The sequence below is a fragment of the Mandrillus leucophaeus genome, unplaced genomic scaffold, assembly GCF_000951045.1.
Source record: "Mandrillus leucophaeus isolate KB7577 unplaced genomic scaffold, Mleu.le_1.0 Scaffold318, whole genome shotgun sequence".
Classification (NCBI taxonomy): Eukaryota; Metazoa; Chordata; class Mammalia; order Primates; family Cercopithecidae; genus Mandrillus; species Mandrillus leucophaeus.
The window spans coordinates 949,145-975,094 of NW_012103343.1; the positions used below are offsets into that span (position 1 = coordinate 949,145).

The following is a 25,950-nucleotide window of genomic DNA, read 5'->3' on the forward strand; positions in this document are numbered from 1 at the left end:
AAAAAAAAAAAAAAAATTAAAAATCAGCCAGGTATGGTGACATATACCTGTAGTCTCAGCTATTCAGAAGGCTGAGGCAGGAGGGTCACTTGAGCTCAGGAGTTCAAGACTGCAGTGAGCTGTGATCACACTACTGCACTCCAGCCTGAGTGACAGAGAGTGAGACCCTGCCAAAAACAAACAAACAAACAAACAAACAAAGCCAGCAGAATAGCATCTTCAAATCTATCTCTGTCCTCCTGCCTGACCCTCTGTCATCTTTGTCATCACATTGCCACTGTCTGACTCTGACTCCTCCTACATAATTGTTATAAAGGTCTGTGATTACATGGGCCCTATCTGGATAATCCAGAATAATCTTTCCATCACAAGATCTTTAATTTGATCACATCTGCAAAGTCCCTTTTGCTGTATAAGGCAACATTCACAGTTTCTGGGATTAGGAGGTGGACATGCTTGGGGAGCCATAATGCAGCCTACCACAATACCTTATGTTTGCTTGCATCTATTTATTTCTATGCCATAGTTTTGTAGAAAGAGTCATATTCATGGAGATTATGTTCAGGAAACGAGAAAACAGGAAGGGAATTTATGCAGCCAAGTATACGAACAAGTGGTAAGAGGGAAGAACTATGTGCCCAGAGCTGAGAGGAACCTAAAGTTGTAAATAAGTTACCAATTGCCTCTGGGAGACATAAAGAATGAAGGAGCCTCCTCTCACTAGCAATCTATCATCTTCCACATCTATACTTATGTGAAAGACTGAAAAAAAATAGGAGCATTTAAAAACAATAGTAATAATGTAATACTATCATGTTATAATATTATAATAATATAATAACTGTGCATCGTAGCTAAATAAAATGTTTCGTAACATTCTCATATGCTAATGTGTTAGTTTGTGCTACTGCAATGTAATACCTGAGACTGGGTAATGTATAAGGAATGGAAATTTATCAGAGTTCCCGAGGCTGAGAAGCCCAAGATCAAGACACCAGCATCCAGTGAGTGTCTTCTCACTGTGTCCTCACATGGCAGAAGTCAGATGGGCAGGCAGGGGACAAATGCTGTGTCTTCACATGGCAGAAGAGTAGAGAGAGCAAACCCACTTCCACAAGCTCTTTTCATGATGGTGTTAGTCCAGTTCATGAAAACAGAGCCCTCAACACCTAAACACCCCTCAAAAGACCCCACTTCCCAACACCACCCCACCATCCCACCACAGGGATCAAGTTTCCAAGACATGAATTTTAGGAGACATATTTAGACCACAGCAGCTCATGTTTTTCTGGGACAGAGATGTGTTCTGTGCAGAGGGTACAAAATACAGAGTGGCAGAGAGGACGTGCAAGTACATACCAGAGGAGAGTCACATGAACACAAACCTTTCCTGTGCGCTTGTACCTTCCCCTTAGGGCAATTCCAGGCCTAATAAGCTTCCGGGGGGCTGCTGAAATAGTTCTAAAAGCTCTACTTAATCCAAAGTGTTAGTGGTAATTCAAGTCAGGCTTAGCAATCCTAAGAGCATCTTTGCTTCTAATAGTTCAAGCCATTCATTAACTCACTAATTAATTCATTAATTCCTTAATTAACCTACTATCAACTATAATAGCTTATGAGTATGTATTGGTAAATTAATTATAGTCCTTTTCTTGTGGAGCTAAGAGTTGGGGTGTTTCAAGACACCCTAGAGATTTCACTGTCTAGGTAGGAGGGGACCTAGATGTCCATACTCATAAATTGGGGAAAATGACCAAAAACATCCAAATCTTTTAAGACTTTTGGATAATGTTTAAAAGACCATAAAAGCTATATTTATGCAATTGCTTCTGGCCTTCTCTTCACAGAATAAGTTCGAAGAAAGATGAACAAATGATTAGAAATGATCACTTGGCTCAGTTGGAAAATGAAGGGATGAAAGGCAGTGACTGCTGTTGGCTTATCTAGTGCCAACAGAATAGGCACTAGATAAGCAAAAGCAATGAAACAAATTTCTTTTCCAGCTGTGTACAATGGCACTTCAAGAAAACACCATGCAGTCCTGAACACAGTGCATGTAGCACCTCTCTCAGCTCTGGTGACAGTTAAATCACCCTGATGACCATCAGTTGAATGAAAACCACTGCATTGTTTCAACTGAGTCAAGTTTTCCATGTGCTTCCCTCTTCTCTGGGAATGTGTCAGTCCTCTGCAAGGGAAAGTAACTCTTAGCTACTGTATTAGTTCGTTTTCACACTGCTATAAAGAACTTCCCTGAGATTCAGTAATTTACAAAAGAAAGAGGTTTAATTGACTCACAGTTCCCTCTGGCTGGGGAGGCCTCAGAAAACTTACAACCATGGCAGAAGCACCTTCTTCACAAGGCGGCAGGAAAGAGACGAGCCGGGGAAACCACCACTTATAAAACCATCAGATCTTGTGAGAACTCGCTCAGTATCACAAGAACATCATGGGAGAAATCATCCCCATGATTCAGTCACCTACCTCCCTCCACACGTGGGGATTACAGGTCCCTCCCTTGACATGTGCAGATTACAAATTGAGATGAGATTTGGTTGGGGACACAGAGACAAACCATATCAGCTGCTCTTCAACACTTTAAACAGCAATTTGATGGTACATTTTGTGGAAACTAAGTGTAATGAAGAACCTCCCCTACCCCCTACAACTGGTTTCTTCAAAATAAGGAATCTGCAATCAGGAGACTATGGCTAATGTAGCTGCTCATCTTTCATCAGTATTTACACTATCAATTTTACATCTGGCCCACCAAAAATAAGACACAACTCAGTAGCTGCTCTGCAACCACAATGCCAAATCTCTTTCTCTTCTGCAGCTGACCGCTTTTAATGCGGGCATCTACAGCATCCATTTCAGGCTGAAGATTCTTAAACTATTGCTGTGGAACCTCTTACTTCTAGCACAATTCAAGAATCCCTGGATTGTGACAGGTCATGTGTGTCAACCATCGTTGGTCCTTTCATTGTTTTCTCACAATGATCTCAACACCCAAGAAGTAGAGCAAACACAGAGGTGAAGGCAGAGGGGAAAAGAGGAGATGGCGGAGTCACAGGATTCAGGAAAAGGTCAGAATCAAAGAAGGACGAGGAAGGTGCATGGGAGACCAGGGGATGTGGCTACATGGGGGCTCAGACCGTAGCTGTATGGCCATAGAGTTTAGCTCTCATGTGCCTGGGGCACCATGCTACACATGTGAAGTATTTGTGACAAGATGGTGTTGTGGTAGAGAGCTTGAAATTGCACAGCCGACTGCCTTGCTTGAGTTCCAATCTTTGTTCTTCCACATGACCTTGGAGAAAATATCTGTCTTCTCATCTGCAAAATCGGGAACTTAATATTTAACTTGCTGCATATGTTCGTAGTGGGAAATATGTGAGTTATGTGAACCATTTAATGCAGCCCCTGGTGCATAATTTGTGCAATTTCAGTGTTAGCTCTTACTTTGATGGCAGGATTGACCATATACTGACCCAATTTCCATTTCTTATCATGGAATGTCTTTTTAAAAATTTAGTTGTTTTGTAGAGGCCCACTGTCAGTACGTCAGTGTTCCTGGAGGAAAATCACTATTGATCCCTTAAAAAAAAAAAAAAAAAGTCCAAAAGTAAAGTCCTGAAGAGTGAATTGGCTTTGCCATTTCCACACATTTTCTTTCTGGGGTTCACCAGAATAAAAATTTCCCTGTGTTCCCTGTGTTGCCAGTGGGGCAGAGACAAAGAGCCTTAGAATTTATTGCTAGCAAACACTTTTTAAGAGATCTTTTGGACTTCCAAAAATATGTATTTTCAACATTAGATAAATAACGGGTTCTCCATGTTTAACCAAAATGCTTACTTTGTCTTTTTATCATCTCCTAAGAGTTAATTTTATTTTTATAATTGAATTTTATATCACTTATTTCAAACATTAGTTTAATTTCCTTTTTAATATGCTCAGCAGTTGAAGATATCACAGCAGAAAGAGAGTACAAATCTATAGTAATGCCAGCATATTTTAAAACAAAGAGATGACTGTTTAAGAGCTGTTCATGCTCAACTGTGGAGGAAAATTTTCTCCTACTGGACTTCTAACCAGCCACAAAAACTTATGCTCATTGTGCAAACACTGCTATGATGACTGGCTACCTTGTCATTCACATTGCCTTGCTACAATCACTATAAATGGGCCACAGGCATTAGGATGCACTAGAAAATTCCTGTTGCAATGATAGCATTACATATGTGGTGTAACATATGTGGCTATTGCATTAACGTGCCTGGCTATGTAGTGGAATATTTAGTGCCTACCCATTTTCTATGATTCAGTTAATGTCAATGGAAATGACAACCAGATCTGGTGTACTGTAGTTTGGTGGTGGTGACTGTCTCCCACTACTACATTATAAATTCCCCATGTCAGAGATCGAATTTAATTCATGATAATGTGCCAAACTTAGAAAAGTATCAGGCAAGTAGTAAGCACTCAATAAATATTTGGTGAATAGAAAAATGATAAAAATAAAAACTTTGAGATTAGCAGAATGCTGGTGTCAAAATAACCCAGCAGAAAAAGGATAAGCAGCTTTAAGAGTTTCAGGAGGGTTAGAAGATGAGGTCATTTAAAAAAATTCTTTCTAATAAAAATAACTCCCCGAGTTATTTCTAAGTCTGCACCTAAGACAGACTCCCTGCAAGACTAGATTCTAAGAAACTGTTCCCGTAAAAGATTAAAATGAGACACAGTGTAAGTCTTACTCAGAGTTGGAAAACCACCTTTTAGTATTTAAAAAGGCATTAACCAAGATCATTAATCAATAGAAAGGAATGTTCACAGAATGCTTAGAAGAAATGTTTGCTAAGGCAAGAAGTCAGAGAAAAGGAAGGCATCCATGCCCAAGGCTGAAGACAAACGTTTCTCTTTCGCTTCAACAAATTAAAGCTGCTAGGAAAGAACAATTGACCAGAGGGGAACATTACTGTACAGCATATAAAATACTGCCAAGGTCAGCAAAACCTCAGCTTTTTACTTTTTTATTTTTCTATGCCAGTGATTGTTGAGAAATGAGTTTCTTGCAAGGCTGACTTAGACATTATGCTCAGAAGTTACTCAACACCAAGGATTTGGAAAGTACTTTTATTTCCTTTACTGTTTGATGACAACAAGAATGAGTTACAGACATTTTCAGTAAATCTCTGTGCTTAAAATTGTTTATAAGGCCATTTCATAATGTCAGTGTGCTTTAATTGGTTCACTCATGTTGGATTCTCTGCTTCCCCCTTTGCTTTGGGGTTCTGAGAATTATTTCCAAGCAAATAACTATACCTCCAAGATTCCCAAAGCCACTCAGAAAAAAATAAGCCACAAGGATGCATTTTTTTTATATATGAAGTGGCTTAGCTGTGTAGAAAGAAGCACTGTTTTAAAAATCCCACAGAGTATCTTTGGACACTTATATGTAAAACTTTTACGTAAGTATTTTAGCTGAAGACTGAGAATCAACTGGATTTATGGGGAGATAGTCCTCTATTTTACGGTAAGTTCTATGCTTACAGTACATCTCCCAGGTCAGTGGGGAAACTTGTATTATGTTATACTGTGTTATTTAAAGATGCTACTACCATATGCAAGACAATTTGTTTTGCTTTTTTTTATCCTTCCAATTGTTGCAAAAGCTGTGTGCTGGGTCATCCCCACAACCACTGTGAACAAGGACATGGACATGCCTTGCGAGGTGGCATGGGTTAATGGGCATGGGTTAATGACTAAGGCTCAGGACCCCACAGGGCAGAGAGGCAAACTAGGCCTGTATTAGCATGAAACCTGTGACTTGAGACTGCATCATATTGCTTCATTCTTAAAGACTTGAAGGACTTCCGTATTTTCTACAAGTTAATCTTAGGCAGTATCAGGGCTCTTTTTCGTATATGATCAAATCACTTAATCTAATTATGCCCCCTTTTTTTTTTTCTTGTGATTTGAAAGCATCATGAAAACCTTTTATACATGCAGGTTTATCTGTTACTACTATTAAGAATTTAAAAATTCCAAAGCCTTCTCATTTAGAAAATGTTAGGCCAGATTCTGTAATCACCTACGTTAAAGAACAAAGCTAAACAGCGAAATCAGGAAGCAGGTAATAAAAGACAGATCACATTTAGACAAAGACATGGTTACTTTTTTATTTGAAGAAAAAAAAAGTATGTTTTAATAAATACTGCAGAAACATTGACCAAACATACAAAGTGACTTCAACAGTTTAAAAAATGCAACAAAAGTTCTGCTTTATAACAGTTATAACTTATTTTCTTTTTACAATATTTAAATACAGAAAGCACTCGCCAGCTATTTTGTAATACTGCCCAAAGCATAATGCTGCATCAATCAAAGCATATTATGTTGGTAGAATGTCTGTATTTTATGGGAAATGACTGGAATCGTATTTTCTTGCAGAGACAAAACAAAGTGCTTGTAAGACATAGAACTGAGTGTTGTAATTACCTTAATCTCTCCTGCCACAATTTAAGGGGAGCACAGCTTCAACACTTCAAAAACGAAGCATTATCATGGGAAAGAAAGCTCGTTTTCAACAAGCGCCAACAATAAACAGGTCAGATCTGGTTTCTTCTCTGAAATAATCTCTAAAATGAACTGGTCAAAAATATCTGTAAACTATTTTAAATGCTTTTATTTTATGTAACAACAGCGACCAAGTGCTGAACATGGACCTTGGCTGCGTCTGCTCAGTGAGGTTTTAGCAATCACGCTCTAGAAATGCCCTGGTGTTGTGTCAGGACTGAAACTCTATTATATAATCTTCCACTAGGGATTCTCTAAAGCTTGGGTGAGTGAGTTCTTCTCTCATCAATGTTCATTTAATGAAAGTGAAATAAACCAACAGATCATCAGATGCTGCCAGTTTTGGAGCTCCAACCCAAAATAATAGTCCTTTTGCTTTGTATTTTTGGTAACTTAATTCCAGACAGCTTTACTCACAAACTGTGCTTTCTGCTACTATTCTTTCCTTCACTCATTACCTCTTCTGGTGAAAACAGTAACTACCTTTTTTCTCTCCTTGGATCATTCTATGACGTCAAACCAAGACACCTTTTATTTGACTTTGCATTTTTATCAACGATGGCAAAAAAATCACACAACTTCTTTTCTAAACAGCGCACAAAAATATTACATTGAGCAATTTACCACTTTTTAATGACAATCACAATGAAGAACAGAACCATCAGACTGAATAAAAATCGACACTTTTTTTTCCTATTTGATCTATGCGATCTTTGTAGTGCTGGTCTACAAATCTTGCAAGATTGCAAAGGCTTTCCTTAGAACAATCCTACTCAGCTATCTTCAGGAAGGCAAGGTTTCAACGCCTCATAAAGTTTTCCTCTGGATATATCCCCATGGGTCCTGATACAATTTCCATTTTAATGATGAGCTAGAAAGAAATTAGATCACATCCTCTAGAAAACTAAATGCTAAGGTCACAGTGCCAGTTCCCCAGTGAGGACGGTATATTAACATATACTTTTTGTAAAGGAGATTAAAACATTTAAAAATTAAATCAAAGTAGAGATCCATGAATAGATTGTAACAAAAACAAACAAAAAAAAACCCAACAAAAATGCAAGCACCATTCAGAGTGTGATTTTTCTTCTTGGAGGTACTCGCATCCCCCCTCATCTTCCTCTAGCTCATTTGTATCTCCATTTTTTGGCATATTTTTCAAGTCACACTTCAAAACTCTTCCATGTATTCACTTCTCACCACTTGGTCTACATGCCGAATCTAAGGACAGGGTTCCAAAAAGATGAGTATCCTCTCAAACGCCTCCGAAGCCTCTGGTATACATGACTTTAGCTGTGCACTTCATTTAGACTTCACCTTTTTGTTTGCTGTTGTTTTTTACACTAGATTCCTTTGTCCTCATTAAAGATAATGAAAGATTCACATCACAGTGCAGCTCTTCGCTTTGTCCTTTCGTAAGTCCGTAGCAACTGCCGAGAGTTCTGGTCTGCTAGGCATGTGTGAAATCCGCTTTGTGGCTCTCTGTGATTTGTTCCGCTTAACGTTTTTATTTGTCTTATTTACACATGCCAAGGTGGCAACGTGAAAAATGTCTCTGACACTATTTTCCGACTGTAAAGCTGAGCATTCGATATAAGTAGCTGCTCCAATCTGTTTGGCCATATTTGCCCCCTGAGAAGCAAAAGCAGGGATTTTAATCAGCAATAAGACTTTGGGAGAAAGTTAGCTAGTGTCTTCTAATACCACAAAATAATACTGCATTGCAAAACGTTTACTGATATGTTAACTGAATTTTCCAAGTGTCACTGCAAAAATAAAAGTTGTTAAAATTTGAACTGCCTTATTTATTACTTCATAAATATTTGCAGTCAAGAGTCAATCGCTAAGATGTCCAACTCTCATGGCTCATTAGAGGTGTTAGAGCTCTGAACAAATGCTAAAGGCTGATCTTAACAAATGAGGACACTCATTATCAAACACTTAATATGAGGTGATTCAAAGAAGTGTAGAGTGGAGCTAACGAGGTGATTCATCTTCACTATCAACTGCAAGCAAGAGTTAACTGGTTACTCAGGCTTTCCAGGGTCACAGCAAGCACGGAATGGCCCAGAGAATCTTACTGGTGAAGTAAGTTAGCTGAAGGTCATGAACATAAACCCCACATTTTCCACACAGCTCTGGCTGTGGCGATGTGGCCTTGAGAACCTGTTCCAGCGTCTCCTGGGGGACTCCATTTCTCTTTTCTTGAGGGTAAATGGCATTCAAGACTAGTGACTAGGTTGTACCAAAAACAGGGGCAATGAATGAAATTTTAAATTGATTTTGAAATGTACGTGATTGTGTCTTACTTAGGGCCAAAATAAGTTGAGGAAAGGAGTAATACTATTGTGACATCTGTTGTATCAAACACAAAATACGTAATTTCTAAGTGTGAACCATACCACCAATATACGCAACAATAAACATGTGCACATCAACCAAAACTACTTATTTAAAATACCAAATTTTTGCTAATGAGAAATGGAAGACTAAGAAGACTGCAGTATTTAAAATGATGATTCTTAATACAATTTTGGTATTTCAACATGAACTCTCTTTAGATTCTGGTTGTAGGTTCTACGAGAATGAGCTTTTGAAATTGATTCTCATTTCTAAATACTTGGGGGAAATGCCTACAGAAATGAAGACTCTCTGAAAGATGGTGTTACGGAGTGCTCCAGTTTACTGGAAACAGCCTTATTATTGCACTGCCGACTGTAAAATCAGATTACTTCTCTTAAAGAGTATTACTGATTTTGACCACATTCTCTGTTAAACCTACTGAACTTTAAACCTACTTGGAGTTGCAGAAATATACAAGGTTAGCATATCAACTGTTTATGTACCCAAATATCATGTAATTACACTAATAAATGACAGCATTTTAAATTTCACAACTGACCACTGGCTGAGCGTTTAGAAAAGCAGCTACTTTTTATTTTATTTATTGTGAGTGACAGTCCATTTCTTTCACTCTTTCTAAAATCCACTTTTGCACATGGGCAACATATATACCTGGTCATAGGACACTGGCGTCTGCCTGTGATTGGAGAGTTCTACTAATGTACTAACATCTGTCCGCAGATCAGACTTGCAGCCGACCAAGAGCATTTTGGTATTTGGACAAAATTCCTGGATTTCACCTTTCCACTGTGACAGAAAAAAAAAAAAAAAGATTAAAAATGAACAAAGTAATGGCATCCATATCATAAAAACCATTTCTCCACTGGCAGACATTAGAATGAAACTCAAAAAAAGATGTTAAAAAAGGAGTGTCCCTTAAGATGAAGAAGCAAACTTTGCATTTATCTCCTGAATAGATGTGAAGTTTTACGACTTTTTAAGCATTAGAGAATGATTATGTATATTCTGATCGATTCTCCCTCTCTGTCACTCATCTGTTGCTACTGAAAGAGATTTGGTAGATGTTGTCCAAAGGTAGCTTCAATAATGTCTTAATTATTGGCATGTCTCTGAAAGATAAATGTGTCTTAAGAATAATTATATATCCTAACAAGTGACCACATCCTTCGATGTGTGGATCTGATCCTCCTTAACTAGAAGGCTGGGGATAAGGCAGAGGCAACACTAGCACAAGTATGCACTCCCTGATCCCATCATGAAACACTGAAGCATGCCACCGCGAGCTGAGGCTCTGTTTAAGTACCTGAGATAGTTAATAAAACAGAACATCCTGCCTTGAAGGAGTTTCTATTCACATGGTTCCATCAACACAGATCATGACATTTGCAAAGGAACATCTCTTGGTGATCGGGAAGGCAGCTGGTCCTGTAGTTCATATGCCTTTGAATTAGTTTAAAACTATTTCAATCTATTCCAGTTTGTCTATTTGTTTCATGATGTAACAAGAATTAGTAGAACCCTCAGCAATGCCTGGCTTGGAATTCCAACTGTCCTCTTTAAGAACAAGCAAGTGGCTTTTTGTGGCTTCATTTCCTCAAGCTTGAGCTCTGCAACAGCATGGGAGTCAAGGGTTCAGGGTGGTCACAGGAGATCTTTGGCCTTTGAGGGCAGGGCCTGGAGAGGCTGAGATGGGGAAGTGGCGCCTGACTCTTCCCACCCACATTCACAAATATGTAAGTGTTCTACAAAGTACTATGGCCGTGACAATGATGATTAAGACATAGCTGTGTCTTCTGGAAAGAAATTCACAGAATACTGGGGGTGATGAAGTCATGTATTAAGTATAACACAAAATAAGAGGGACATCCTGCAAGAATAACTTAAAAGATCACTAGAGGAGACATCTCCAAATCTAGGGGTGTACTTTGGGTAATGAATTCTAGTGCAAACTACACCAGTGGATTCAAAGGAGTAATATACTTTCCATAAGAGCCTATTGTGTTCACTTCTTCCTTCTTTCCTTCCTTCCTTCCTTCCTTCTTTCCTTCTTTCCTTCCTTCCTTCTTTCCTTCCTTCCTTCCTTCCTTCTTTCCTTCCTTCCTTCCTTCTTTCCTTCCTTCCTTCCTTCCTTCCTTTCTTCCTCCCTGCCTCCCTCCCTCCTTCCTTCCCTTCTTCCCTCTCTCCCTCACTCCTTTCAGAATTATGTAGGAACACCTACCATATGCTAGGTGGCACTAGCATTAGAAGTGGAAGGTGAACTGGAAAAAAAAAAAAAAGAAATTCTTCCTACTTCAAGTCATTCTAACCTCTTCTTTGATAGTGAAGGACTTAAAGGCTTCCATTAATCAAGACAAACCACAGGGGTTATCATGAGCCTTAAACCTCACAGGAATGTAAAACATACTCATTAATATCTATAAGGCCAAAGTCACTATTCATTTGGTCTTAGAAGAAAAAAGCAAAATAAAACAGGAGAAAGGCTTTTCATCATAAATTATGCATAGCCTGATACTACATCAAATAAAATCTCCAGTAAATAAGCAACCCCTTTTATCTCCAGACAGAACTAGACATGTTGTTATGTTGCTCTTCAGCTGTGTAATGACTTTGGCCTCCCTCCGCATGTCTAGCAATTGTTTACAAGCATTAAAGACAGGAAAGGTGTATTCCTGCCTGGATTTGACAAGCATTAGCATTATTTGTGTTAGATATGTATTACCCAAAATTGAAAGGAGCTAAAAAGGGAAAAAGAGCCTTTGATCTATTAAGAAAGTCATATTTTATTGAACTCTGTTTGTAATATTTAGTAGAGACAGAAGGATGATTATACTTCAAATCCTGATTTCACCATGACACACAAGCCAAGAAATCAAATATAATAGAGGAATGTAAACTAATAAAAACACACAAAATACAAACAAATTCCACTAAAAATTAAAACCAAAAAAACAAAACCAACCTAGGCACACCTGCATGTTTGTCTTTCTTAATCCATACCATACTCAGACTGGGCTGCATGGCTCACCCCTCAGCTGACACTGCCTTGCTTTCAGCCACATCCAGTGTCTAAGCCAGTGCGTAGAGGAGAGGGAGTGCTCCACCAAGGGTCTGATCCTAAAGCCCCACAGCACACAGGCCAGGTCTGAGAAAACAGCTAGAGGCTAATAAATGCTGATCCATGGACTTACATGGCACGTGCCTTCTACAACTACCTGGAGGCTGAGTCCCTGCTGCTGGATGTCAAGAAATGCCCCTTCCTCCCACTGGTCTCCCTGCTTCCTGTGACCCATCCTGTAATAGGTCCTCTTCCTCTTGATCTCCCTCTGGTTCCTTCCATCCATAGCTTCCTTAGTTAGGTTCCTTCTTCACCGACAGAACCTGACTAACCTTTGCCTCCATAAACTATGTGTACGTTATAATATATAACATGTTTACAAGCCCTGCTTCTACATTACTAGAAAGGTAACTGATCATAATTACTAGACAGATACCTGATCATCAGACAATTCACATTGGACACATCCCTATTCCTCCTATACTAGTTCCATTTCTGTTTCTAATACCATAACTAAAACACAGCTTATTAAAATAGCCATTATTGCATTCCTTTCACTAACTGACTTGAAGTCAAATGTAAATCTGTAAGCTAAGGTGCAATCGGTAGAGTCACTGAAAGAAGGAAGGAAGACATGAATATGATAGTAATCGAATATAACTGTTTTCAGCTGTACCATTTTCTCCCGAAGGACAAACACGCAGGCCCTTGAAAGGTATTCTGTTTCAGAGCTTCATGAAATAAAATTTCAAGCATGTTCATCATCAAAAAGTGGAAACCCCATTTTGGTGTGAAAGGGTTCTTTCTAGTGTTTAATTACAAATTGTAAGGCAGGGAATTGACTAGAGTCTTTGAGTTCCCCAGCAATCCCCATGTTTCTATTTATATATCACCTAGTACCGAAGTGTGTCATCATTCCCCAGCACTTGCCTTTTTGAGGACACTGTCCAGGGTCTCTGGTCTACTGATGTCAAAGCAAATCAGCACGGCATCCGAATCAGGGTAAGAGAGGGGGCGGACATTGTCATAGTAAGGAGAACCTGAGAAGAAACAAAGATACACAGATTTTCAGATGAGAGTCCCCTTGTCTGTCATGCATTAACTCTACCCTTTCGGGCTAAGTCCTTTGACTGTCACATCATGACCCGACCCCCACTTCCCCTAATTCTTGGAAAAGAATTCAAACAGACACACAAAAGCCTGCTTAGAAGCATATGATGAATGAAACCTCACATGTATCTGACATAAATTCAAGAGGAGGGCCTGGATCTTAAGGTGAAATCTGTATGGTTCAAAGACTAGGGCCTGAAGTTACCTGGGTGAAGTAGGGAAGCACCTGGGGCCAGGTGGTCTTGAGTGCAAACCTGCCTCCACCACTAAAGAGGGAGGGGGCAAGGTAGCTTTAGGACTCTGTGCTTCTGATTCTTCACTCATAAAATGAAGATGCTGACAACATACGTACCTGAGATTAAGTAAACCCAGGCAGTGCCTGGCTTTTAGTGAGGGATCAATACGTATTCACTATGGGTATTATGGTTGTATTACAGCTACTGTTAAAAGCTGAGTGGTAAAAAGAATCAGAAACTGAACTACTTCTTGGGAAAGAGACCTAAACTCAAGATAAATCTGACAGCAAGATGGGGGTGAATGAGGGAGAGCGGAAGAGGGAGGGTTCAACAACTACGCAAAGAGAAATCACAGTGTTACCCCATCTCCAAGTTGTAAGTTTAGATAGGCTATTGACCTTTGAGCTTGCTTATTTTAACTTATTGCCAAACCCTATACAGATTTTCTTCCTGTTACAACCAAGAATGTAATAAATGTCATATAGGATCATGTCACTTTTTTACAGAGTCCCATCTCTGAGAGTGACGCTAAGGCATGATCCAAGGATCTTAACCTGAATTAAATCCAGGGTACCCTAAATGTTCAAGGCACCAGCCAATTACTTTAACCACAGAACTCTCTAGTCAATCAAGGAAGTTTTTCTATTTCTTTAAGAATTCCAAAGGATGGGCAATTACATGAGGACAATAGTTATGAAGTGATTGACTAGAAAACTAAATACAGCTTGTTTAAGAAATCGTTTTAGGTATACTGACATTTCACAAGCATCACCTGAAAATGATTTTACTAGGAAATATATACACACGTATGTATCTGACTCCAGAGTAGAAAAAGAAAATCTAAACCACCAAACTCTTTTTAAAAGTCTATTTCAATTTGACATCACTTTCCATTTTGAGCAGAAAAACAGGACATGTTGTCCCCTGATAAATCCAAACCTCAACAGGCAAAGTCAGGAAGAGAGACTTAAAAAGCAGCTTTAAAAAATATCACTGTTTATATTTCTATTAAAACAACATTTGCTTGGAGGCTGTTCTTGTGATCTAAAAGGCACTGCAGTCAGGGGGCATCAGCCTCTATTCACACAGTACACTCTGGGTCCCTGGCATCCACTGCGGAACCCCAGGCAACAGTGCAGCTTTTTCCCTAGCTGCTTTACGATGGAGAGTGACAACTTCAAGCCACGTGTGTCTGCTAAGCAAGGAAGAAAAGAAAGTTACAAGAATCAGGAAGAAAAGTGTGAATAAATAGAGAATTAGGTTAGAGCTGTTCATGAGCTGCAGCAGCTGCCTACCCTCATCTGGAACCAGAACCCTGGCAGAGCAGAGGCTGACAGCTGAAAGATATTTCTCAAAAGCTTAAAGGGTTTAGAGTTTAAAAAGTCAAGTCATTTTAAGTATGAAGGTATATTAGAATGAGGCTGTCTCTGAAAATGACAAGCTGTGGCTGCCTTTTCAGTCGCTGAAAGAACTCTGAGGTGAAGAGAATAATTCACAAATAGTTCACTCATTTGAACATTCGAGAGGCATCAGAAACTAGATGGTTGAACACTATTTACGGCTCCATTAGTATTTCTGTATTACCTCTGAGAAGTTCACACTTTTTCAACTAGAACCTTTCCTGTTTCTGTGTCCAAAGTCTAACTCTAGCACAGCACCTGCTGTAAACATTTGAATGACTCTTTCCAAACAGGGAGTCAGAAAATTCTAGATCATAGAGTGGAGCTCCAAATACTGGACACATGAATGAGAGTTTCCTCTGCTCCTCAAAGTCAGCAAGAGACGACCTGATCCCAGACCCAGGAAGGCAAAGCTGCCAACAGTTAGGATTGTCAGAAACCTAACGAGGCTTCAGAGATCTCTTTTCCCAGAAATCACTCACAACAGGAAAAACCACTGTCTCCCTGTGGAGAGCCTCCAGTACAAGCAGACCTGGTATCTTTAGAGGACAGTTCCAGGTACCTACCAGCTCCTTTCAGGATACATCTGTATGATGTGAGAGTACTCACTGCTAATTCCAGATGTAACACTACTCTATGACAATGGAGACCACCTTTTCCAAATATAAAAATTAGGAAAAGCGATTGAAGAAATACAAAGAGGATAAAATAGTTTAATTGAAATTGAGACTGCCAGGAAAATCCTGAGGAATGGTTTCAACATTCAGGTCACCATGTGACTGCTGGGAATACCCCTCCCTTTGTGGACTATGTTTCCCGTCCCCCACCCATTTTATGGCCACAAAGGAGATCTGGCTTTGTGCTCAGCCCTGTGTCACCTGCTGGAGACCTGCTACCTACTAAAATCCAGCGGGCTGGCTTCTGTGCTTAGTGCATATATCCAAGTATTTGCAAAATTTAGACTCTGGCCTGATTTTAAAATGAAACAGGGTTCTCCAGTTAAACCAGATTCTCAGGAAAGTTTGTATCTGCTTTTGTTTTTACCTGGTTAACAGTACGAGTGAAAATACATATGTAGTGCAAAGGTTTATAAGAAATAAACCACCATGCTTGTGGAGGTAGACAGGTAATTTTTCAGAGCTTTAACATGATCTAATTAGGGATGACACTTTGATCCCATTCTATTACTTTTGCTAATGAACAGTGTGCTGCTTTTAGATCAACACGAGTGTCCAAAAGTACTAGTAAAACTGATTCCCACATTTCTTAGTTATAAGTATAATTTGACTGGCAATGACAAGAGTAATTTATTTAAAATAACAAGACCATTTATTCACTATATTTTTGGTAGGTTAAGTTTATCCTGTCGTAGACAGCGGTATCTATTGTCTCTATTTTTTCATAGTGAAAAATATTTATATAGAATTATCAAAGAACTGTCCCACCGGGAAAGATGTAATTCATCAGCTCAGCAGGACTTTCAGGATAAAAAAAACAAAGCAAAACAAAAAACAAACACGCACACACACACACAAACACCTCCCGTGTAACATTACAGTGTTTACTCTGTGTTTAAGCACTTGGAATTCTTCCTTTTCTTCCCCAGAAAGTCCAAGAAACTGCACAAAGGAAGTAAGGCAAGCAAAGCTGGAGAGGGCATGGTGGAATCACAGGCATGCGTGAGATAACACAAGCCAACAGAAAAGGAAGAGGAATTCCAGAAATGATTCTGTGACGTGAGAAGCAATATAGAGGAGCAGAAATGTCACCAAAGGAAGGAGCTGAAAGTCAGTGGGTAAAGCAGGAACAATACCTGCCCCTAACTCCTATATCCCTCCAGGAAAGTCTTACAACATTCTGCGAAGCCAAACAGAAAACAAAAAAATTAACTTCTATAGGTGTTTCTTAAAGACGCACAAGAAAAACTCCCAAGGTGCTAACTATAGAACTAAACACAACACAAGCAGGAGGGCTCAACAGTTTTTACTCAGTATGAAAGTATTCAACTTTCAGTGCAGTACATGGTAGGTGCTGATATACATAGAGTATGTGCTCTAGAGTGAACTAAAGTCCAGTAACATTTAGGAACTGCGTTTTGCTTGTCAAATAAAACTCTTCTTCAGCATGTGGAATAGCCTAATGCATGTGGAAATTCTCAGATGCAGCATTTCTCTGGTACTGTATGAAACTTTTCTCAGCTCACAACCCTATTCCAAGCTCCTTTTTAAGTAACCTGCCAGACCTCTGAAGGGAAAACTTTGGGAAACTCTATATTGTAAAGAAACAACTACACTATATATGCAAAATGTGTGCCCCCTTCATCCAGAAAACACAGTTGAAAGGCTTTGCTGGGGATAGATAGACTGGAACAAGTGTACACTTGGGGTTCTGTGAGTTGCTCAAGTTTGGCAAACATCAGCAAAGTTCTAGAGCGCTTTTGAAATTTCAGATCTACCCATCTTTATATTCAAGATCATTAATTCTGGGTGAGAACAAAATTTCCAGCCAAAGAATAGTCACAACGTGCCTCACCCAGAAACTAATTCTTCAGACACATACCTGCCTGCTGAAGTCACCCTTTCGCAAAGATAGAACACACCATATATGTACATACTTAAATGTATACGTAAGAAGATTCATGCCCAAAAGGGAGGCTTTATGGAACCTTTTGCAAAATACCAGTTTAAACACTGTGAGGCTTTAGAGGAGTCAGGGAACTGAAAACTCTTCTTGAGTATTTCATAAATATAATTTATTTAACTTGAACCTTCATTTGAAAAGCTTCCCTTTTCCCCTTGAGAAATTTTTACCAACAACAGTAAGTTAAAGCTCTTGCATATTTTTGGCAGAGAAAAGTAGATTAACTTTTGGTATTTTTAGTGACCACCACGAGCACATCTGAACCCAGCAGCAGCTAACATGTGAGAGGGCCTGATCTGCCCAATTATTACAAGATTGCATTTCCTCATGCCATCTCTAATCACAGTAAAAGGTTTAAATTAGCAGCAATCTCAAGAATGTGAATCAAGTCTGGGCAGAACTTTGGTGTCTGACTCAGTATAAGACTGTTTAGTTCTTGTTTCAAGTAGTCTGCACAACAAATACCATGCCTGCAAATATGCAACAAACACTCCCAGAAGAATATTTTGTTTGTTTCTTCCATGGATTCAGATAATAGGAACTATGAACAGATCTTATAAAATTTTGTGGGCATTTATGTGTTGCTATTAAGATGGAATAAATGTTTTCTATTTCTGGGGGCAATGCAGATACAAAATTGGAAAGTCACACAGCTAGATATGTTTGGCCTTTAAATAAAGGTTTAGCTCTAAACTCCTAATCTTATTGAGATACTTAAAAATAGGTAAGAATCAAAAAATTGTACTGACAGTGGAACCATGGTTAAGTCAAGAGCTTTAGGGATAAGAGTGTATGTATCTGTATATGCCTAAAAGTAAATAGGGATAATGGATTCAAGGTTTTGTTTCATATGATATCTAAGAATCAGATTTCTTGGAGTAGACTCCCACAAATGAATTCATCTTTCCACAAACTATGTCATCAGGCTCATTTTTCAAAACCAAAGTGCACAACACCTGGTCAAACTTCTGAGGCAACTACGTTCCATGTCAATAAAATGTCTGCCTTCCCAAGAGAGACTCCGAGAAAGTGGCCAATATGTAGCAACTGAGAAGTCATTTAAAGGACATCAGAAAATGACTGAGCCACGACTAATTCATTTGGCACAGCCCGCCAGGCACCATGAGCTAACTGGAGAAAGTATTGGTCCTTGGTGTCGTATTTACATGCAAAAGAACTGGATTAATGAGGAAACATCTGGTTATTTCAGGTGGTATCAGAATGACCAATTTGGATGCTTCATTGAAATGTGCAACTTAGCGAGAAAACAGATTGGAAAAAAAACAGCACTAAATGGGGCTAAAAAAAAAAAATCTACAGACATTTTTAGACATAGAAAGGGCATTCATATCGCCACCTCCCTTTTTTTAGGAGGTTCCATGGTTTAAATGGAAATTATTGCATGGTGGACAAATCTCCAAATGCAGTTTTATGTACTGCTTATTGGAAACCACCATACAAACTATCTGTTTTACCCTAACCCAGGTCTCTTACAGAGTTTCAGTGTGGAAACTCAAGAACTCAAGTTAAGAATTAAACCTAGTTTTGAAACCCTAAGCTCCAATGGATCATTACTACGTGATGAAATGCCTGGTTTCCTGCAATTTCACACTTGATATTCAAATCCCAAGCATCCATGCTTCTCTGGCTCCTTCATAAATTCTTAACCTCTTCCTTTCTCCAAGAAGATTAATTTAAGTTATAATTCTCAGCTTCCAGAATCTTGTTTTCTCTGAGAGCCACTACATGTAAGCAAGTTTCCATGTGGGAGGGATGTTAGAAATTTCTTAGAACTTAAAGTCAACTTCTAGAAAGGAAAGGAATTGTGGTGGGCCTCAATGAGCATTAAGTCATGAGTTAGGGAGCCTGGGCTACCCAGGTGACCTTCAACAACTCTTTGGATCTTGTTGCTCCTGGAAAAATCCAGCTTTAGAACCTCCAGGCTCACCCTCCTATAAACAGGTATTACAGCACTAGACAGGAGGAAGTTTTTCTATGTCCTCTGTTTGTCCTGTGGGTATTCAAAGAAGGTTGTCAGGGAAGAAGGATGTCTTTACCCTGTTCAAATCTCAGTCTACAGGCATCTCCTCTCACCTAAACACCTGACACTTAATCTGGGCTCCTCATTTGATTTCTTCTGTTCGTTTGGGAAAGCCTGAATATTTTAAATGTTATTGTCACTTGTGTTTTCACCATGTCTGTCTTATCACATGGTGAAACTGTGAGTACCTAAGGGCAGAAGCTGCTCTCGCCCAGTTCTGTACCCCTCCCATAGCATCTAGCAGATTGTATGCACACAGAAAGCACTAAACCATGTTTACTGACTTTATAATCATTTTTATGTCTTGTCTAGATGTGTTCATTTATATGCTAAATCACCTAAAAAAGGGGGGAGGGGGAGAGAGAGAGCAGTGATCTCTTTTTAAGCTGCTTTTCTGGATTAATTATATACTAATCTCCAATACTGCTGAACCATTTCCATCCCTATTAAGAAATATTTCATTAGAGAGCTTGTCACCAAGACCATTCTTCATACTTGATGTATAATAAGGTAAATATAACAACTTAGATAGACTTCTGTTTATAGAGAAGTTTGTTCTCATATTAAGGCCATTGGGTAATTAAGATATTTTTCCTCCCTTTTTCTCTAAGAAATAAAGGATACTACCTTAACTGTTAATAATGCTAAAAACTTAAATAGGAAGTACTAACTTTAGCACTCAGGGCTTGAAAGAAACTTGGATCATGATGAGATTCAAAAGAGTGTTCATGAGGCAATAGCATAGTTATTGTGGGGAATTTTAACAGCTGAATTGAATATATTAAAAGTAATAATAAGCCTTAAATAAAATGTGCATTAACTTGCCTTGGTTAAAAGCTGGAATGAATGATTATTACTCCCTAAATCACATGTGCTGAAATTACACTGCAATCAAATCTCTTAGGAAAAGATACGGTGATCCTTAAATGACTATGTTTCTATTATTAGTAGGCATTTGGCTTCATGCTACAAATTACTTCTATGCTTGGCAAATGTGGCCAATTTTGAAGCACAAGATATTAGAATTACTTTGGTCTTACATATTACTTCACAATTGAAACTATTACCCATTGTTTTGCTGAAACTCATTGGGTGAAATTTGAAAATCAATGAGAGCATTTCTGCAACTATTAAGAATGTTCATTTTATAATGAAAAATATTTTTTAGGAAAATGAAGAAGTTATGGGCCTTAAAAATTCCCTCTCGTAGATGATTCCTACAGCATTTTTACAAAAGTTTTGTTTACTTTTGTTGGGGGGCTGGAGTACTGTAGCCCTAAGAATCAACTAGCAAAATGCCTTTTGTAGTTGCTTTAACTGGTATGTGCAATGGGAAGAGGGGGTAGCTGTTTCCTGTCTGAAGAGGATCCAGAGGATCTATAAACTCTAGGATGTCTGACAAAGGAAAAACATTGCAACCAAGTGGAAAAGGGCACTGGGGTTCAAGGACCTGACAAAATTGAGTACATTATGAGTTGTCAGTGAAATACATGCTAAACTGGAAGAGCTGCTTTTTCTCCATTACCCCACCTGAACTGTATGCTTCTTAGGGGCAGGACCATGCTTAATCAACACTGTATCTGTAAGGTCTAACAGAGGGCCTATTTATAGTGGATGTGGAAAAAAAGGAAGAGATGGATGGAGAAAGGGAGAAAGGAAGGAAATATTAAGTTACTGTGCCTCAAAAAGCAGGAAATTAATTATTATTATTTCTTTTTTTTGGTGCAAAGCGGCTTCACATATCCTACTTTCACTTGATAGTCTTCCCCACATCCAAATTGTCAGAGTTTCGCCTATGCATGATCATGACTGCTGGAGGCAAAAGTAGACCCCTTATGAGAAGCTGTCCAACTAAAGAGGCCAGATAAGAGAGGAACTACTTCTGTCTTCTAAATGGTTGCCCTTCTGCTAGAAGGGTAAACAGGGCAGGAAGTATCATTCAAAGGACAATGTTCACTCCATCTCTCTCCCTATGTAAAAGCAGTCAGGCACACCCAATTTTTCCTACATAAGTCTCTTTCACAAAGTTCTAGCAGGGAAATAAAAAGTGCAATGTATCTGATATTTAGAACTTTATAGACTTGGCTTGGATCTTTTCTCCAGAGTTAAATTGATGGCCTTTGGAAAAAATAGATGTATCAAGAGGCATAAGGCATATGCAATTATTTTTACAATCTGAACTAAATAAATATTTTAGTGGGCAAAGAAAATGTCAAACATTTACCAAAATATAATCCTGTCCAGAAATTTGCCATGAAAAGCTTGGAATTAAATGGAAAAATGTTAAAGATCCTTGAAATAATTAGTTGCTGATGCAATGGTTCCTGCTATATATAAACAACAAATCACCTTTGATGGAAACAGGCTATTCTTAGAATTTAAGTAAGCAGTGCTTGGTGACTGTGTTGAACTGACTAACATTTCTCCTTATGAACAACATAATGGAATTCTAAATAATTCCCTTATGCCTCTTTTTTCCATTTGTTTAAATCTAAATTCTAACTAAGATTTCATTACTGGATAATTTTGCAGTACAAAATTTTCTTAATCACATTTTCAAACCTTTATATTTTAGTTAAACATACATAGGTTTTGGTCTCATTAAATAAAAAGACAAGTGATTATTTCACTACGAACTTCATTTCAGATGATTATCTCTAATTCGGTGAAAGGCAATGTTTATAAAGTTGCCATTCTTTGTGCACAGGTAATTCAGTGTGAATAAATGTCAGGTAACCTCATCTCCTTGGAAACTATGCATATCATTACTCATTTATTCATTCATCAGATTGTATTGGATAACTACTGTGTGCAAGGCATTGTGCTATGTGTGCAGAGTCTGTAGAGTTTTGATTAAATGCATGAAGATACCTGAAGTGGTATTTATCTGCACATTCGACGGACAGCCTCCAACTATAAACTGCCCACATTTTGTTTTATTTTCTAACCTTTATCAAACAATGTGCCTTTTCTCCCCTACAAGAATCAATTTAGCCCTTTAGGCATCGAATTCAAAATATCCATTGGTGGTCCTGTGACTCTTGAAGCTTGAGATAGGAAACCTATAGCCCAGCATTCCTATAATCTCACCCGTTCCCCCTCCCTGTCCAAATGGGTTTCATTCCTAAATCCACCAGGAAGCCTGGCTCTGCCCAGAACCTGGCTTGCTTTGTAGGCTGTAAAAACCCCAGCACGGGATGCCAGATCCCCTAAGACTAAGAGCTGAAGCCAGCCAACATCCTGGGAAACAAAAAGACCTGCCTGTCCAGCGTAATAAAGCCAAGAAGTGTACAGTGGGAGAGACCCTGCACATCATCTAGCTCAGTGTCCTCTTTTTACAGATGATGAAAATGAGACCCAGGGAGGTAGGGGATTTGCACACAGAAATCCATGGTAACCAGGAGCTAAGATTTAAACACAGCTTTGTATCAACGACTGGATCAGACCCACTGCTCCACCCCGTGCCAAAATAATTTTTATCGTGCATTAGGTCCAAACAGGGCTACGGGTCGGGGCAAGGAGTACTGGTGCTTATTATTGGTACCACACCAGCTGTGCCATCCAGTAGGCATAACAAATACATACCATGATATGTCTGGGAATCAGAGCCCTGTAAGTACCAGGCTGTATAATAATTCTGATGATGGGAACTACTGAAATAAGGAACCACTTGAATTCTGTCTACCAACACCTTCTCCATAGTTTCGAGTCTGTGTACAATCCCTAACAGAAAACACGGCGGCAAAGTCCTGATTCTGCTGCCCTTGGAACGGCTGGAGAAAGAGCCTGACTCCAGGGGGAAACAAAATCAGCCCTTCTCACTGCAGCAGTCGGAGCATCTGGCACCGACCGTGAGAGGCGCTCGCTCGTGCGAGACTTCTCGCTTGCCTTTGTGCTGGGACTGCCTCTGGCGACCCTGTCAGTCTGGTTCCTTTCTTGCTCTCTGATCTCCCGCGTCCCCTCGGGGGCTCCAGCGGTTCAAGCTTAGGGTTGTGGGAAGCTCACAGGAACACCTCCACAAGGCCACTCCCCGCTGGGCGCGGCTCCACCTCAGGGCCTCCCCGCCTAACAGCAAACCTGCTTGTTGGCACTTGCGCGTTCCTCCTCGCTAGTTTCACCCCGGATTTGGCTCGGTCCACCAGCAACCCAGCTCCCTGCTAAATTCCCAGCCCTAAGCGCAGGGGCCTTTACCCAGCCTTCCCAGTGGGTCCTGCTTTTGCACAGCCGACACCCTTCTTGGAAACAAACTCGCTGGACACCGCTGGTTAGGGCGGCGGGTGCCTATGTCCCAGTCCAAGACCTCACATGGTGCTCCCCTGCCGCTCCCCGGCCTTTGACCTGCCCCAAACCCCTAACTCAGCCAGGGGGCCGGATGCCTTCCCACCGGGAGGGTACCTAGCCCTCCCTACCACCGCGCGGCAGGTAGGTGGGTGGGCGCATGGGAAAGCAATAACCCGGCCTTGAACCTCAGACCAATGAATATAACCCACCGCGGCGCCAATAATTCAAGTAGACTGGAAGGTCAAAGGCGAATAGTGTTGCCTGCGGCCTTGGAGGCAAGCAGAGTGGGGGATGCAATAGAGGTCAGGAGGGACTGGTGTGGTGAAGGGGGAACGGCGTGATCACTGGGATGGAGTAAGGAAAAAGGGGAGGCTCGGTACAGGTGGCAACCGAGGCGCCGCGGGCGGCCGGCGGCGCTAAGAGGACGCCCAGCGGCAGCCCGGCCCCTGCGCCACCAGCGCATTCCTGGCTGTAGGCGTCACGGGCGCCGCGGCTGCCTGCGCTCAGTTTCTCTCCCCCAAGAGCGGCAATTGCAAGTAACCGCGTCGCCTCTGGGATTTTCTCCCGCCTCCCATCACCCCCGCGGCGCTCCCCACCTCCCTGCCAACCAGCAGGTTGGATCTAGGAGGGGCGCCTGCCTTGAGCCGGGTGGTTCCGCCCAGGCGCACGCAGCGCCGCTGCAACACCCTTCAGAATCGGGCCACCTCGGCCGACCCAAGGCGACTTGACCACGGCTCCGCGGGCAGATTGCTCCCGGCCACCTAGCCACTAGTGGCTCCAACCGCGGGGTCACCCTGCGGGCACACAGCGCCCTCCTCTCCCCACTGCCATCTCCTCGTCCACGCTGTCGTCTGCCGCCCCCGCCCAGAAGGGATACAATTTTCGCCCACCAGGGACCGTGGGAATCCTTTGGGAGGGCCAAAGTTAATGGAGGGGCGCAGACGGCTTGTAGCGCGCGGTTTCCCGAGACCCGCCGCGCATCCCCCAGCGGCTGGAAACCCGCCCCAAGCGCCACGCGGTCCTCCCACTCTTACCCGAAGTGTCCCACAGGCTCAACTCTATTCTTTGTGTGTCGATTTCAAAACTGGCCGTGTAATTCTCAAACACTGTAGGAACATAATTCTGGATAGACAAAATGGGCGAAAGAGGGCAAAGAGGTTATGTTTAAATGCACGACACCCATTGAACACCCTTCGCCTCCCGGCTCCCCAATTAAGAAAGAAAACCCTCATACATCAGACCACACACTAAGCACATAGACCCTTTCCGAAACCCCTGTCCTACTCCCCACCCACCCGACCCGGCTCTCACAGACGTGCTGACCCGAATTTCCCAACCCCAGGTTATGCACACAGGAACGAACAAGTTTCAGGAGCTAACCAGCCCATGTGCTGGAAACCCTAAACGTTTCCAGCGCACTTTCCCTTTCCCCGCAGTCTAACCAGCGGAAAGTAGTAAGGGCGAGAAAGACTTTTTTTTTTTTTTTTTTTTTAAACAAAAACGGGTGAAAGCGGGGAAGCCCACCTCAGGACTGGGATCCCACTGGCCGACCTCCTCCTGGAAGCCGCGGCCGGCCACACTCACCTCGGGGAAGCAGTCCTTGGCGAAGACATGGAGCAGCGCAGTTTTTCCACACTGACTGTCTCCCACCACAACTATCTTGCATTTCACGTTCTGATTAGGATCCATGATAGATTTGCTGGATAATTTCTGGCTGGCTCTTCTCTCCTTCATTGATGTTGCCTTATTTTCTCTTGGAACAGGAATTTTCTCTTAAGAAGAAAATATATTTCTCTCTTTATAAAAAGCAGATATAAAAATAAATCGCAAGGCTGATGGGCAACCCCTAAAACGCGGCGCAGACGAGGAGGAGAGCGAGAGGAGGAGGTTGGTTACTCCTCTCCAACAAGTTTTAAGCCTGACTCCTCACCGCGCCTCCCAAGTCCAATTCCGAGCCGACTGCTTTGTTTCACGCTCTCTGCGCGGCTTTATACGCCCGGCCTTCCAATCCTCTTCTTTCTCAATGAGAGGAGGAAACTGATCTGCCTCCTCCCCTTTTATGGAGCCTGGGAGTGAGCGCTGTTGCCTTGCTTGCCGAAAATGTAAGCAGTGCGCCCTCTAGGGTGCCGGTTTGGGATCTATTTTAGACCAAGGCTCTGGGACGACATGAAGACCCCAAAGATGCTTTGCTGACAAGTCCACAGGGCAAGGTGGGAAACTGGCATCTGTGGATATTGATTTGAACTA

General features: G+C 40.9%; 1 protein-coding gene across 1 annotated transcript; it reads right to left on the minus strand.

Annotated features, from left to right (window-relative positions):
• Positions 1-6,153: 6,153 nt before the first annotated feature.
• On the minus strand, positions 6,154-25,728 carry RND3 (Rho family GTPase 3). The gene is made up of 6 exons (XM_011987838.1): positions 25,548-25,728; positions 25,288-25,475; positions 24,738-24,825; positions 12,926-13,035; positions 9,592-9,726; positions 6,154-8,208 (listed from the first exon to the last, which is right to left on the minus strand). Exons 2-6 carry the CDS (start codon positions 25,435-25,437, stop codon positions 7,957-7,959), a joined length of 735 nt encoding a protein of 244 aa, XP_011843228.1. The 5' UTR covers positions 25,438-25,475; positions 25,548-25,728; the 3' UTR covers positions 6,154-7,956.
• Between the last annotated feature and the right edge of the window lie 222 nt (positions 25,729-25,950).